Source organism: Takifugu flavidus, chromosome 8 (assembly GCF_003711565.1).
Source record: "Takifugu flavidus isolate HTHZ2018 chromosome 8, ASM371156v2, whole genome shotgun sequence".
In the NCBI taxonomy this organism is placed as follows: domain Eukaryota; kingdom Metazoa; phylum Chordata; class Actinopteri; order Tetraodontiformes; family Tetraodontidae; genus Takifugu; species Takifugu flavidus.
Genome location: NC_079527.1, coordinates 2662947 through 2676634, shown reverse-complemented (window position 1 = coordinate 2676634; position 13688 = coordinate 2662947). Strand labels below are relative to the sequence as shown.

General features: G+C 42.8%; 1 protein-coding gene across 7 annotated transcripts; it reads right to left on the bottom strand.

Annotated features, from left to right (window-relative positions):
• Positions 1–667: 667 nt before the first annotated feature.
• On the bottom strand, positions 668–13619 carry plekhm2 (pleckstrin homology domain containing, family M (with RUN domain) member 2). Of its 7 annotated transcripts, none has more exons than XM_057039682.1 (20): positions 13080–13619; positions 11455–11561; positions 11231–11340; positions 11041–11140; positions 10844–10931; positions 10575–10749; positions 9629–9739; positions 8295–8580; positions 7247–8041; positions 7107–7176; positions 6786–6876; positions 6586–6650; positions 6266–6354; positions 5938–6070; positions 5390–5607; positions 4927–4992; positions 3819–3978; positions 3502–3681; positions 3090–3206; positions 668–3001 (listed from the first exon to the last, which is right to left on the bottom strand). In XM_057039682.1, the coding sequence occupies exons 1-20, from the start codon at positions 13137–13139 to the stop codon at positions 2864–2866; spliced, it is 3159 nt and encodes a 1052-aa protein (XP_056895662.1). In that variant the 5' UTR covers positions 13140–13619; the 3' UTR covers positions 668–2863. The 7 variants fall into 7 exon arrangements, with proteins under 7 accessions (XP_056895662.1, XP_056895663.1, XP_056895665.1 ...); XM_057039683.1 differs by having other exon boundaries at positions 5426–5607; XM_057039685.1 differs by having other exon boundaries at positions 9680–9739.
• Positions 13620–13688: the final 69 nt, after the last annotated feature.

The following is a 13688-nucleotide window of genomic DNA, read 5'->3' as shown; positions in this document are numbered from 1 at the left end:
GGTGAGACCACTTTATATTATGTCAAACACATCCGGGTATAAATGAGAAAAACACACAAGAGCAAGAGGCGTGACATCCCATTTTGAACAGAAAATAAAGAATAATAATATTCAAAACTAGGACGCAGGTGATCTATATTCAGATGAAATTCAGATGAGATGGAAAAAAGTGGTTACAGCTTTTGGAGTTTACAATAATAAAGACTATTAATGAGAAACAAAACCCTTTGTAACAATTGCACAAGTACTGAAAATGCTAAAGGGCCTCTAGAGCATTTAACACTTAGATTTCAATGCAGTTTAAGGAAGGAAGTTATATTTTGATCAAATTTGTATAATTCATATAAGGGGGCTCGTACAGTGGCCTTCTAAAAAGGTTCTGGGATTTTTTCCTGAGTCTTTCCATTAATACTGCAGTTATAACATATTTGCTTTTCGAGGATAGACTCGTGGTCGCCCTCTGCTGGTGAGCGGGGAAACTGCAAGAACCACCGATGAAACCCGGCAGACAGATTAGGATGGAAACACGGGGTAGGAATCATAATCCATCCCAGAATCTTCAGCAGTAGCTCTAAAATGGCCTCAGTGCTTGCTGTTATTTCAACAATTGACATCGTAAAGGATCTGGTCAACAGAAGTTGAACAAATAAAAACAGATATGCGAGCATGGTTTCCTTTAATTTATTTAATCACCCGTTCACATTGGTTAAATTGTACATCTGTTACCTTTACGAAACAGTATAAAATCCTCAGGATATGCACATCCTCATGCGTGAGTGCACAATATGCTGATTAGTGCTATATTTACAATCCGTAACCCCAATAATACAAATATTACGTGCCGTTTACATTTCTGAACAAAACACCACCTTTTCTCATTGCATCAAGCAGAAGATATCTTCCATCATTGACCAGCAATGTCTTCTAAAAGACAACGATTTTCTTCGTCATTTACAGTTCCTCTGCAACAACCTTAAGAAGCCTTTTCCTGTTATTCAGAACAAATTCTTTGCTCAAAAAGGCCTGAAATGACCCACTGGAACAGAGGATTCTGGCCACACCTGTGATACAATCTACATATGTTCACTGTAGCCTTCACTGATATGCACAAAATAACTCCATAACTGATAAAAACACAGGAAGAACTAAAACAAGATGAGGGGGGAAAAAAGATTTCAAATAAAAAGGCCTGCGTTGTTAAAAACCCAACAGTGAGGGTTTGGATGTAACGATGCTGTTTCCACCTGAGTTTCGAGGATTACTGATAAATGCTGAGTCAAAAGTACTGGGAGTGGGAAAAGTTAGATTTGGTGGCCTGATTTGGCCAATAAAAAAACAAAAAAAACATGCATATTCTGAAGGCTGTTTGAAGTTTTACATTTCGGAAGGCCGGATTTGACTGTTTAAGGCAATGTAAAAATAACAAAGGACTGGCCAGTTCATTCAGCTCGGTTAAAGGCCACAGTGTCACTGCAGTAAAAGCCAGTACAAAGAGAAACCAACAGAACAGCAGCATCCACACACGTCTAGTACCTGATCATGTAAAACTTGTCTGGTTTACTAGAAAAGCTTCGATACTGGATGATTTGAAAGATTTGTGCAAAACAATATTAATGCCATAAGGCCAAACACTGGTGTGTATGGACAGAGTGCTGTGATATTAACAGAAATCCATAATTAGTGCCTAAAGAAAGACAAATGTGCAAGTCAGCAAGGAAGTCCGACCGCCGTTGTGGAGTGGAGAAAAAGGCAAGTCCTGATAAATGAAAGTAAGTGGATAGATGCTATCAGCAAGCACGTGACATGGAACAGTGAAAGTGTCTCATGCTAATATAAATACAATAATAATGCAATGTTACACTAGCGTATGTATGGGAATAACATACACGCAATTATGGATGATGATGCACGATTACTGTGTAGTTTACAGCTGTACCTCTTATTTTCACAGGAGACACAAGTGTTGCATGACAGCTGCACCATGGCAACCAGGGCAGCTATTTTACATGTATATAGTGGACATTGTGGTTTAGAGCATTATAACTGTTAGAAAACAAGAAATAGCATTTCCCTTCTCAAAGCTAGCTGAGTTGGAGGCGCTGAAAGCATGACTTTCAAAAGTCAGCAGCAACTGCCCTGGTCCTCTCTGGCTTTTTATATGCAGCCCACATATCTGATTTATTTTTATTAGTAAATGCACAGGGCCCGCTGCCAATGAAGGATCCTGGTCTTTCTATCCAAATCGTGAGATGCGTTTCAATTTTACAGGAGATAATTTAAGGTCAGTGTTTCAGGAAAAGCCTTAATTTTGAGAGCCTTGATTTCAGCAGGATGTATTTAATTGCACTGTAGGTTCATTACTGGTCCAGAGGCTTTGCATAATTGCAATATTGATTAATCATTTAATAAATAACCATTTCCGACATCTTTAACTAGAAATGTCCATGAAATATGGCACATCTGCATACATGTGAGAAGTCGCTCCTTGTCTGAAACTAAAGTTCTAACTGAACTAATGTCAATAAGAAGGCTCTGAGAAAGCAGCAGTAAATAAGATGTTCGAGCTCCATGGCACAAAATACCAATTCAGTTTCTTTCAGTGTTTTTTAAAGAGAAAAAGAGAAAAAAAAAGCAATACATGGGACACCAAAGTGCCATGATGATAAAAAGGCTCCATGGCTGATATGGCAGATTAACCGAAATCCATCCAATGTTAACACTGTTATATGAAATAACCATGTGACTGGTTCACACCAAAAGTATTTCAGGCTTAGTATTGTGACTTTATCCTTCCTTCATTTGCTGAGCGTAGTCTGTGTCGGCTGCTAGTTGATGACTGTACGTGCGTGCGTGGCTATGTCCGTTAGCACCAGGGTTCCCGTTGGGCTCTACCTCGGGCCAGACTGTCAGCCCTCTGCCAAGAGTTACTCATGAGAGCGAGCGCCTCGCTGCAACGCTTCTGCAGAGTTAAGTCCACCACCTCTTTGTGGGGAAGGTCAACCTGTGAGGAATGAGAGGACAACCACACGGATTTACGGAACACTTCAGAAAACTTTGTTCTCTTCAAATGAGGAATAAAGGGCTCGCACCTGGAAAATAGCCTTCCACGTGTCGCCTAGCGCCTCTAGTAGGCGATCCCTCTCTCGACACCCACTGAAGTACAAGACCCACGTAGGAAGGAACTGAGCCCGATCTGACGCAAACTCCTGCACAAAGCAGAAAAAGCAAAGAGTGAAGGCGTGCAGCAAAGATCCAGAATCGCACCAGTTTGTATTTCTAAATTAAAATACTTTCTGCTCCTTAGTTTGGTTAAAAAAGCCCGCAGGAATAAATACAATGGTGTTGAGAAATTAAAGACAAATTTAATCATTTTAGCGCTGAAAACAATAACTGTAAGACCACCAACTATTGAAACAAGTCCACTTAATGCAACCATTGAGCAAAACCGAATTTTAAACCACTGGACAGAAGCAGAGACGAGTGAATCAGGGGGCCACTCACAATGACACAGTACTGCTTGTTGGCCTCGACCATGACTGCAGTGATGTCACAGATGTCGACGCAGCCCAGGGAGCGGAAGAAGCTGGTCTGACAGTCCTGATGGCACGTCAGCAGCTTCCTGTCTGTCACCACCAGGCAACATGGGATACATGGCGTGGGGGCGACACCCTGGGGAATGACCTGGAGGTGAAATAGCTGTAGATTATGGACCATTTGCAGATATAAAGCTTATCCAGATGCACATTTTATATTGAATCCCAGAGTTGAATAAGCAGCGACTACTCGATCAGACGCTGCCATTATTACAGAGCCCTTACTCCTTTGGAGACGGACTGACACAGCAGCTGCATCCACTCAGCCATATCCTGCTCATCGTTGGCACTGAGTTCCAGAGGAGGTCGCTCTGTTAGGATCACCTGGAAGGCGTGAGGACGCTCTGTGCTGTTTGACCGACGGCAGCCCCCGCAGTGCTCTCCTCTGTTGGGAAAAAAAGCTTCTCACTTTCAAGTGAACGAAAATGACAGTGGGACCTCGACTTCCAGAAGTTGTTTCGTAACCTGAAAACTACGTAAGTAGAGACGCGTTTTCCATGTAAATGGCCTAATCCGTTCCAAGCCCCCAAAAATCCGGACATAATTTTTTTATAAATCATAAAAATGCATCAAAACATGTAACAAATACATGTTACAATTAGATCACCGCACAATAAATGTAGGAATTCAGTGCAAGGCTTCTCCAGGAACAAAATGAACTTTATTACAGGCTAATCTTACATTAGCCGTCATTACTAGCAACGAACGTTGTGGTAACACCGCCATCTAATGGACAAACATTCGAACACCAACAATAAATCCCGGTTACAGCCATATTCTTTGGCGAGATCAACCAAACGCATCCCTTTTTCATGCTTTTCTATTATTTGTTGCGTCGTTTGTATTGACAAAAAACCTCTCTTCTTCTTCTTTTCTTCTTTTATCCATCACTTTCCTGGGGTCCATAGCGAATAAAAGTTAAACGGAGACGACACTGGGACACACACACACCTGTAAATATTGACGTCCCTCCTAGCCAATGGGATTACGGGAAGATGCTAGGCGATAGCCAATGGCAGAGCAGCTACAAGCAAGTTTGTGTTCGCTAAACTCCGCCAGCTGCGAGTAACAGCGGTAGCGTATTTTTGACTTCGTAACCTGAAATTTCCTTCGTAACAAGAGGAAATATTTTCCCGTTGAGACGCTTCGTAACCTGAAAAATTCGCATGTAGAGACGTTCGTAAGTAGAGGTCCCACTGTGCATTAAAAAGAAAATAACAATTGGAAATTTTAAAAAACCAGTGGTTGTTCATAGAATCTTGCCAGTCAGTCCCATAGATCTAGTGTTTGGACTCAATTAATAACACTGCTGACATTTAAAATCCTGACTTACCCCATACTGACTGACAGCAGAGGTGTGACATCAGTTCTTTCAGCATACAGGTACAAAATCCCACTACTACAAAGGAAAAGAAGAATAGTACTTAAGAACGTTGCATCTTTGTCTACAGTCTACATGTTAAGTATAAATATGGTATTTGTCATTGGCCATTAACAAAAATATAATTGGATGGTTTCGAACCATCAGTTGGGATTTTTCTGAAACAGGTGCGGCAAAAAATGGCTCATTTATCTAGTAAAACTCATAAAGGAATAGCCTAAAGCATAATGTTCCAATTCTATCTTAACGAACATCTGGTAACTGCAGGCGGTGAAAAGAGAGAGAAGTCAAATGTAATTTTTTATATGTATAAATCCTTTCCTAAAGTTAAAGGAAGATGACGAGTATGTGTTTAGATCATATCGACTAAGCCACTAAAAACTCTCGATAGTGAATGCATGAACAACACACTGACCCCAGCTTCTGTCCTCGCTGTCTGTGCTGTCCATACCTGAGGACAAGGTAGCAGCTCTTCCATAACTCTTTTCCCAGATAGGTAGTTCCAGACCGGTACTGCAGAGTCCCCTCTTTGGTGCTGAAAGACACTCCCGAGGTCGGTGAGCAACCCTGCGTCATGTCCAGAGGATCCTCCCAGTGGACCAGAGAATAGAGACGGAGAGACACTTCCGATACCTAAAAAAACAGAAAAGCATTACTACCCCAGTTAATATCATCCCAGAAGTAGCGTGGTAACATGTTTTGCCTAAAATCCCACCTATTTTCTAAACAGAACTGTAAGTAAGACAATATAAATGCATAGAATTAGCACTGGGGTAGATAAGCAGCTGTGAATTAGACTTTAGATACTTTATTGTCAATTCACTCCATGTTTTGTGCATACAGATAAACTGAAAGACCGTTTCTCTTTATGCCTTCGAACTGCCTGTTGCAAAATTAGACATATTTGGGAACAGTTAAGTGGTCTGTGTAATGCTGGAGGGTCTATATGATGTGTCTATATACCTCACACTGAGATTCCTGGGAGACAAACTTAGTGAGAGACAGTTTTTCCATGGTGGCATCAGTCAGAATAGAAGGGTAAGGAGGCTCGCGACACCCTTTTACCATGGCTGACTTGAGGATGGATAAGAACCATCTGAAGGTGAAGAAGAGATGAGAGAAGGTCATTGTGGGTCAATAATAAAGAACAATCTCAATTTGTCCGGGCTTTCTCATCACAGATAAAAAAAAAAACTGTTTGGAGTTGAAGGTTTCATATGGTTCAGCTATTGTGTCTCTGCATGTGATGCAGTAAATAAATGAATCATAAAAGAACACAGATGCAACTTACAAAGTCAGAGAAGCATCAGCTGTGTCCAACAGGAATTTCCTCCTCCTGTTAATGCAAACCACAGTAACTGTCTGCTGGTCCAAGCCCACCTAGAGGACGACAATATGGCAGCTGACACCTCGGACAGAAATGTATCTATCGGCTGAGGCACCGCTGCCGAGGCTACAGGATTCCAAAATGTCTCAAATTTCCTAATTGAATGAACTCTCTGTTTTATTGATCACAAAATGGGGGATCGGAGCATGTAGGACAAAAACAGAAAAACATTTAAATCTAAGGATTATCATGAAAAAATAATCAGGCCGTGTTGTGAAACTTACAGATAGGTAATCCAACTCATTATAGGAAACAGCATCTTCGACGTTGTAGGGCTTATCTGCTGCACCTGCAGCACAAGACCAACGTAAATATGTTTGTCAGATATTACAGACTCTAATATAAATAAGTGTGCAAACAAGAACAGTTCCAAACTGCACTTCCAAAAACAGATACATGAATAAAAGCCACTGCATGTTTTTACCCTTCCTAAGTAAATAGATGTAACAATCAGTCAGCAGCAGGTAAAGCGGCTGCAGGTCCCCCTCCATGTGACCTGTGCTCATTTTCAGCATCTAAAAACAAACATAAAGATTTCCTCAGTATATCTTTGCATAATTGTGGAGAGCAGAGTGTACAAATTGCTCCGTGTGGTTTTCAGCGGTATGCAGTTGTATATTTCTACGCCGTGTTGTTGTTAAAGCCGTTAGAAGGTGGCTGGCAGCCTTGCAACACTTCCATTAAGCAACGGGCTCAACAAAGAGGGGACAGTCAGAATGTAACTGTAAAAAAAAGCCGTCTTCACCTTGAAGAGCTGCTCCTCGTTCTCTCGAAACACGTGAATCATGAGGAGAAGCAAGTGATTGTTGTCCACCCTGAAACAAGACACGAGACGTGCTTTCGAGACTGCCACAGGACGGCAAACTAAATATTGTGCGTGCTTACATGAACTCTGCAGGATGAGAACTTTCAGAGGGGCTGAGCTTGTCCTCTTGTTTCTCATCTAACAAATTCCTCTCGGTTTCCTGTCCCGCTTCGGCGTCTTGCTCCCACGTCGTCACGTCTGACTCTTGTCCTGCCGCTGCTTTTGCTTCTCCTTCCCCTTTAAGGCCACTTGAAAGAGTCTGTGACTGGCCATGCTCTGCAAGGTCATTGTGGCCACCACCTGAGGAAGCAGCGTCTGGACTAAAGGTGGTAAAGCAGTGCACGTCTGTGCTGGCAGGAGAGGCCTGCAGGACGTCTGGGTTTGGGGACGAAGGGGAGACGGTCTCCTCCCCGTGGCATCGATCAGGTGGCTCGCTTTGTGAGTCCTCTGGAAAGGGCTGCTGCGCAGGAGGCTCCGTACCGTTGTTAAAGGCTTCAACAGCCTTTTCTCCTGCCTCCTCTTTGTGTCCCCACGCCTCCTCTTTATCCAAAGCCCCGTTCAGCCGGTCCATGACATCACACAGAGGCTGACCCACTGTGTCCATGGAGCTGTCCTTCATCTCTGGAAGCCTCAGCAGGGCCTCTTCTCTGTCTTCCTCTCTATTTACTACTTCTGATGCCGCTCTGTTCCTCCTCAGCTTTGCCTCTGTATCCACCTGCATCACTGTGCAGTTCAACAGATCCAAATCCTCCGAGGCCACAGGGCTGCTCTCTGTTTCCATGTGCTCAGAGGAGGCAGAATTATGGATGCTGCTGCTGGAGTCAGTGGAACCCTTCCCTCTACGCTTTTTCACAGGTTTCCTTCGTCTGGCCATCCTGGAGAAATAAGTACATTAAAAGCGGTTTCAAAGCAAAACAGTTTATAGTAACAAAAGTATTTTAAGCCATGTCTCTGTTCAAGTCACCTGCCCCAGAGACGACGGTTGAAAACTAGCCAACTTGACTAAACCGGCGTGTTTACAGAAATGTTAAATAATGTTCACCGTCTCCGAATGTTTTAAATCAATAATCGAGGTTCTGGGATGACACAAATAATACCAGCCTGAAAGCTAAACTGTAGCCGCTGTACCTGATGACCTCCAACACATTGCCTCCATTCTCCATCTCATCTCCAACAGTGGAGTCGTGCCGACCGGCCAGGTGAACTGGTGTGACATCGGCCGACGTGTTGGTGGTGTTGGTGTCCGAGTCCCCATTGAAGGGGTTGTGCCTGAAGGTTGGGCTGTGAGGAGAAAGGCGAGTCGCCACCTTCGCCTTGACGGAGTCGGAGGAAACGACCACAGTGTCACTGACGACTGTCTGGGGATCGAAACCGCTGGATGGAGGACAGCTGGCCTGGTCGGTCATTTCCCCCTCTGACATCAGAGTCAAACATGAATAATTACTATAAAATAAACAGCAAACCAAAGTTTGTTGCAGGCAAGAAATACACCAGGTTTTTCATCTCAAAACTAAGTTACAGTTTGACTCACAGATATTCTGATGTGGCAAAGGAGAGAAAATATGGTAAAACCTTGTGTATTTCTTTATCAGCTTAGCACACAGTACTTGTTAGAGGCAGCGATGTGTTTGTCTGGGTGGGGCAGACAGGCACAGAAGACAACGTCAGAAATAAAAGGTACAGTCAGCTTTCTTCACAGTGGCGTAGGCCTCAGCCAAGAAGCACTTCTACAGCTCATATAAAATTAACTTTTTATTCATTTCACTGTCTGAAATCAGTGTATGTCTAGTAACTCGAGGTTAACAGTAAGTTAGCAGAAATAAAACAGCTTCATTAATAATTAAGGAATAGAGATTATAGATTTCAGACAAAGATAATCAATTCTGAGCCTGCGGCTTGGATACCCTAAGAATTCGCCGCAGTGTCCACCCTGTCCTAAAGCTGATGTGAGCGGAGGCCGGTGCCACGTGTCGCACAGCAAGAGAAGATGTTAGAAGGAAGAGTTTACATCACACAAACAGAGCCGCACAAATGCCAACAGACTGGAGGGGGTGAGTGAAATTGACAGGCTTTTGTATGACTGAGGCAGAGCCGGCATTTAAAAACAGCACATGCAGTTCCAGACCCATGACTGTGCCTGCCTTACACTTAACTTCTAAGAAACCCAAAGCGTTTGTCTGTTAGTCCTGACATATTCAGCATGTACTATATGTTAACATACATATTCACCAACTTCTCTGAAGCTCAACATCAGTAGAGGCTCACTATTTAAGGGAAAATCCAGTGACAGAAACTAGCTCCGTCACGTGCCGAACCATCCGACAGAATCCCCTCCCAAGGACTCTTTGTGATTGTTTTGATGTCATGTTCAGCAATGACGTATCAACAGCTTTATGTAACATGCTAATAACAGACTGAAGGACCCAACATGCAATAAGCGTAACCATAAACTGTGTAGTGACCATGGTAGATAAGAAGATAGGAAGAAGGGGAGGGGTTGACCGATGTCCGACCTTCCCAGTCTGCACTTGGCAATGACTGCAACACAGGGAAGATGTCACCAAAATCATAATCTAAAAAAAGGAGGGACAAGAGGATTAGAGTGAGATGGAGTAAAGAGAGGTAACTCAAAGAAACAGAAAAGAACATGAGCTCAGGTGTGTACAAAACAATGGTAGGAATGAGAAGGCTATCAACAACCAGGAACTAAAACTAAAGGTGACGTAAGACTTCGTGGAGATGAGGGGAAGACAAACATCATCCATGAGTGCTGCAGTCACGCGCTGGGGGTGAATAATCTGCAGCCCAATGTGTGAGTCACAAAATCTGAAAGGATCGCTGCAGCTCCCGCATCACCTTATCAACGGCTTGACAATTTAGCCACATCACTATTTGGATGCATAATGAGTGTTCTTGATGCATAATTAGTGTTCTAATGAGCGTTCCTTACAGTTTAAAACTGAGCAGCAGTAATTTGACAACCTAACGGATGAAAGCGTGCCCAGTTTGAAGAAATGACGAAGCAATAGCTGAAGAAATACAATGACTGTGCATTACTTAATGAACAGCACTTTGCCAAAAATGCACAGGTCATTTACCCCGGTGAACATGTACAGCACCGCTGAGTGTTGAGGTTGTCGCTCAGTAACACTATTACACAACACTGGGCCACCTGGAGCATGTTATGCTCACTTTAAATACTTTAACCTTTGCTAAGGAAATCATGTTTATTCTAGCAAAAATGTGCCCGTGCAGATCCTGATATGGGAGAAAAAGTGTGGTGTCGTTCCGGTCATATTTTAATTTGCTTTGCATGGTAAACGTATTCAGCATATTTGATTAAAACAGATTCAAATCACCCAAGACTGAATTTTGAAGGAAAAGGTTGAACTATAAGAAGCTGCTGACCTTCGCTGGAGGGGGCTATGGCGCTGTCGTCCCACTCCAGGTTAGTGGAGGTGAGGGAGGTGAAGGAGTGCAGGGACAGGCTGTCTGAGCTGTGCAACCTCTCCTCAAAGTCTAGCAGGTTGTGGGGTTTGTAGTATTCTGGCATGTATGGGGCCACGTCCAGATAAGGCACATCCTGAATCAGCAGGAACGAAGCAAAAAAAAAAAACACTACAGAGGTGCTACTAACATTCAGGAGCTGCAATATGAAATCTGCAATGTTCGCCAACCATCTCCAGGTCAAAGCTGATGAACTCCAGGCCAGACACTAATGTGAGGAAGAGAGCCAAATGATCATGACTGCAGACCAGTGCATTTCTGTAGAAAAATAAGGTTGTCTCAGCACATTATTAGTAAAAACAACAGAGGATAAATCCTCAAAGGCAACATGACTTCACCAGATGTGCAGGAGCAAAAAGCAACTCACTTAAAATAATACTTGTGGAGTAAAGCTTGGTTCTCCTGAAAGAGGCGCAGATAACTCTCTAAGGAGCTCTCGTTCAATGCTAGGTATAACCACGCACGACCTAAAGAGGAGGCAAAGGAGCAATTGTTGAAATTTGCACTTTAAACCAACCACACAGGGAGATTTTAACAGTGTGAGAGAGGCGGATTACTTCGGCCAAGATTGGTCGCTATGTGCTGAAGTTCATCCATCTGTCGGACAGCCTCTCTTCTGGTGAAGTGAAGTACGAGGACCCAGTACCCAGAAGAAATGTCCTGAAGCCTGTAAAAAGGCCGCATAGGATGTACAATGAATAATAATAATAATAATACAACTGAACAGACTGCAGAAAATGATGGGTGGAAAAAGCTAGCATTCTTTTAAGTTAAGTCTCACCCATACAACAGAGCATGATCGATGTGTTCACAAAGGCGCTGCAGCACCCGGTCGTGATTTCGGATGGCCGGGGTCTCATCTTCACACGCAGCAAAGTAGCTCTGCAGCTGTGGGAAGACACAGGTTCACTTTTAGTTTTCTGGTAACACATGTAGATTTACTACAATTAAATAAACTGTTGGGAAATCATTACAAGAGGCTGCTGCACAAATGATGCTGTTGCATATACTGACAAAGAATTATGGTTAAGGCTTTGCTTGCTATAAAGGACATGTGACGGAGAAAAGTTAACTGTCATGTGACTGGGCAACTAAATTAGCGATTGTGGCTATTGCTCTTGGAGGTTTATGAAAGACCTTTATAAATTGTGAAAAAAACTGGGCGTTAGGAAATTCTTTCAACACATGCATGCACGTTGGAGTCTTGTTCTCCTTTAGCTGATGTTTACTACATAATGATACAGTAAGAAGTCAGTAAACAAGGAATTTAGTACCTAGCATTGGAATTGTGCTGATCTACCTTCAACATAGAATGTATTTGCCTGCAGAAAATCCAGTGAGGCTGCTAATTACTCTCTAAGATCATTCAGGGGCGGAACTCAGTGACTGTTAAGGAATTCTGCCCCATGTCAGGGCAAATTAACAGCAGATGATCAGCCCCAACTGGTGGCCTATTAAACAGTGCTGCCTTGAAAATAAAAAGAGGGTGCCCATGACAATGATCCTGAACACACAGCCGACAAAACCCAACTGGTTGATGAACCTAAATTAAAGTTCATAGCAGCCAGGGGACCCTTCCAGATTTAAGCAATGAGTGGCAGAATGGGCCAAAATCACACCTAAACAAAGCATGGGACTATCCAGGTGGTGTCTCGAACCTGTCATTACCAACTAAAGTGTTTGTATAAAGCATTAAATAAATGTCAGTGTCTCCAATACTACACATAACTTGATTTCTGGACTTATTTTGTTTCACTGTATATGTGCATTTCTTGAGTCACTACCAACATCTGGTAAAACTATCAGGTGAGTAGCACACATATATTTTCAAACGGAAAATGGTCATTGTTATATGGACGTGTTTTACTCATCAGTCAAGCTGGGTCACAACCTCAAGGCCTTTTACCATGAAAGCCCCTTGTAATTTTTAATATAACCTACAAGAATTTATATCCTGTGACTGGTTTCACATGACTAAGCAATGTTTGTCTTGATTAAAAACTGTATTAGCTCTTTAAGGCAAACACTTTTCAGAAGATTTTGCTATCCTACAAAGAGGGGAAAGGAGGATTATTAGACCAATATGGGGGGTAAAAAGGGCGATTTTAACTTGAAACCCACGATGCGCTGCAGTCGCACTGCTAAAAAGGGAGAAACTACACCATGACAACACAGAGCAGAGGCTGGGGAACCTTACGATCAACAGGATGTGTACTGAGTGTCAAAGGATGGTTTCATATGTCCTTTTCGTGTCAGCATGCTGCTGGATAAACCCTGACTTAAAAGTTCCTTCCTTTCCAGACAGAAAAATGACCTCATGGCAGCTACAGTCGTTAAAGCACGGCAGAAATTCTCATTGTTACTGTGACAGTATTTTCACACGCTGACCACCTGGACACTACTCACCTTTTTAACAGATAGGGAGATGTTTTCCAGTATGCGATCTTTTACCTTAAGTTGATCCATGCCTGCTCTATTGGCAGCCAACAACAGACTGTCAGCTGACTCCTTGATCTCCGTGTATCGCTGAAGCTAATGCCGCCCGTCCAAGCTAGCAAAGCTAACACCAACTCGCTGTCCGAAGCAGTAAAATATCAACCATTTCGGCTTTGACTATTAGTTGTACACACTAACTGTGACAGTGCCACTAATTCCAAATCGGATTGTACTATAAATGTGTCTGGGGAAAGCTGAACGAATCTAAGTAGCCCAGTCTTGGGAAATCTTGGGCTAGTCTCCCGTCAGTCGTTACGATAGACTCGACTTAGCAGGTTTTATATTCCATCATATTTTAAACAAGTTTTTAACCTCTCTGCAACTAACCGGAAAGCTATTTTATCCGTCTTCAGGTCGTCCTTTTCATGTGTTATCCAGAAGTTTAGTTAATTTTTGTAAGCCCCTTAACCTTGTGGATGAATAAGTCCTGCAACCATTGGATGACGTCACTGCCAGTTGCCACCCAGTTGCTTTTTGATGGGGTTTGTACACAAAAACACATTTGCTGTATGCAATAAA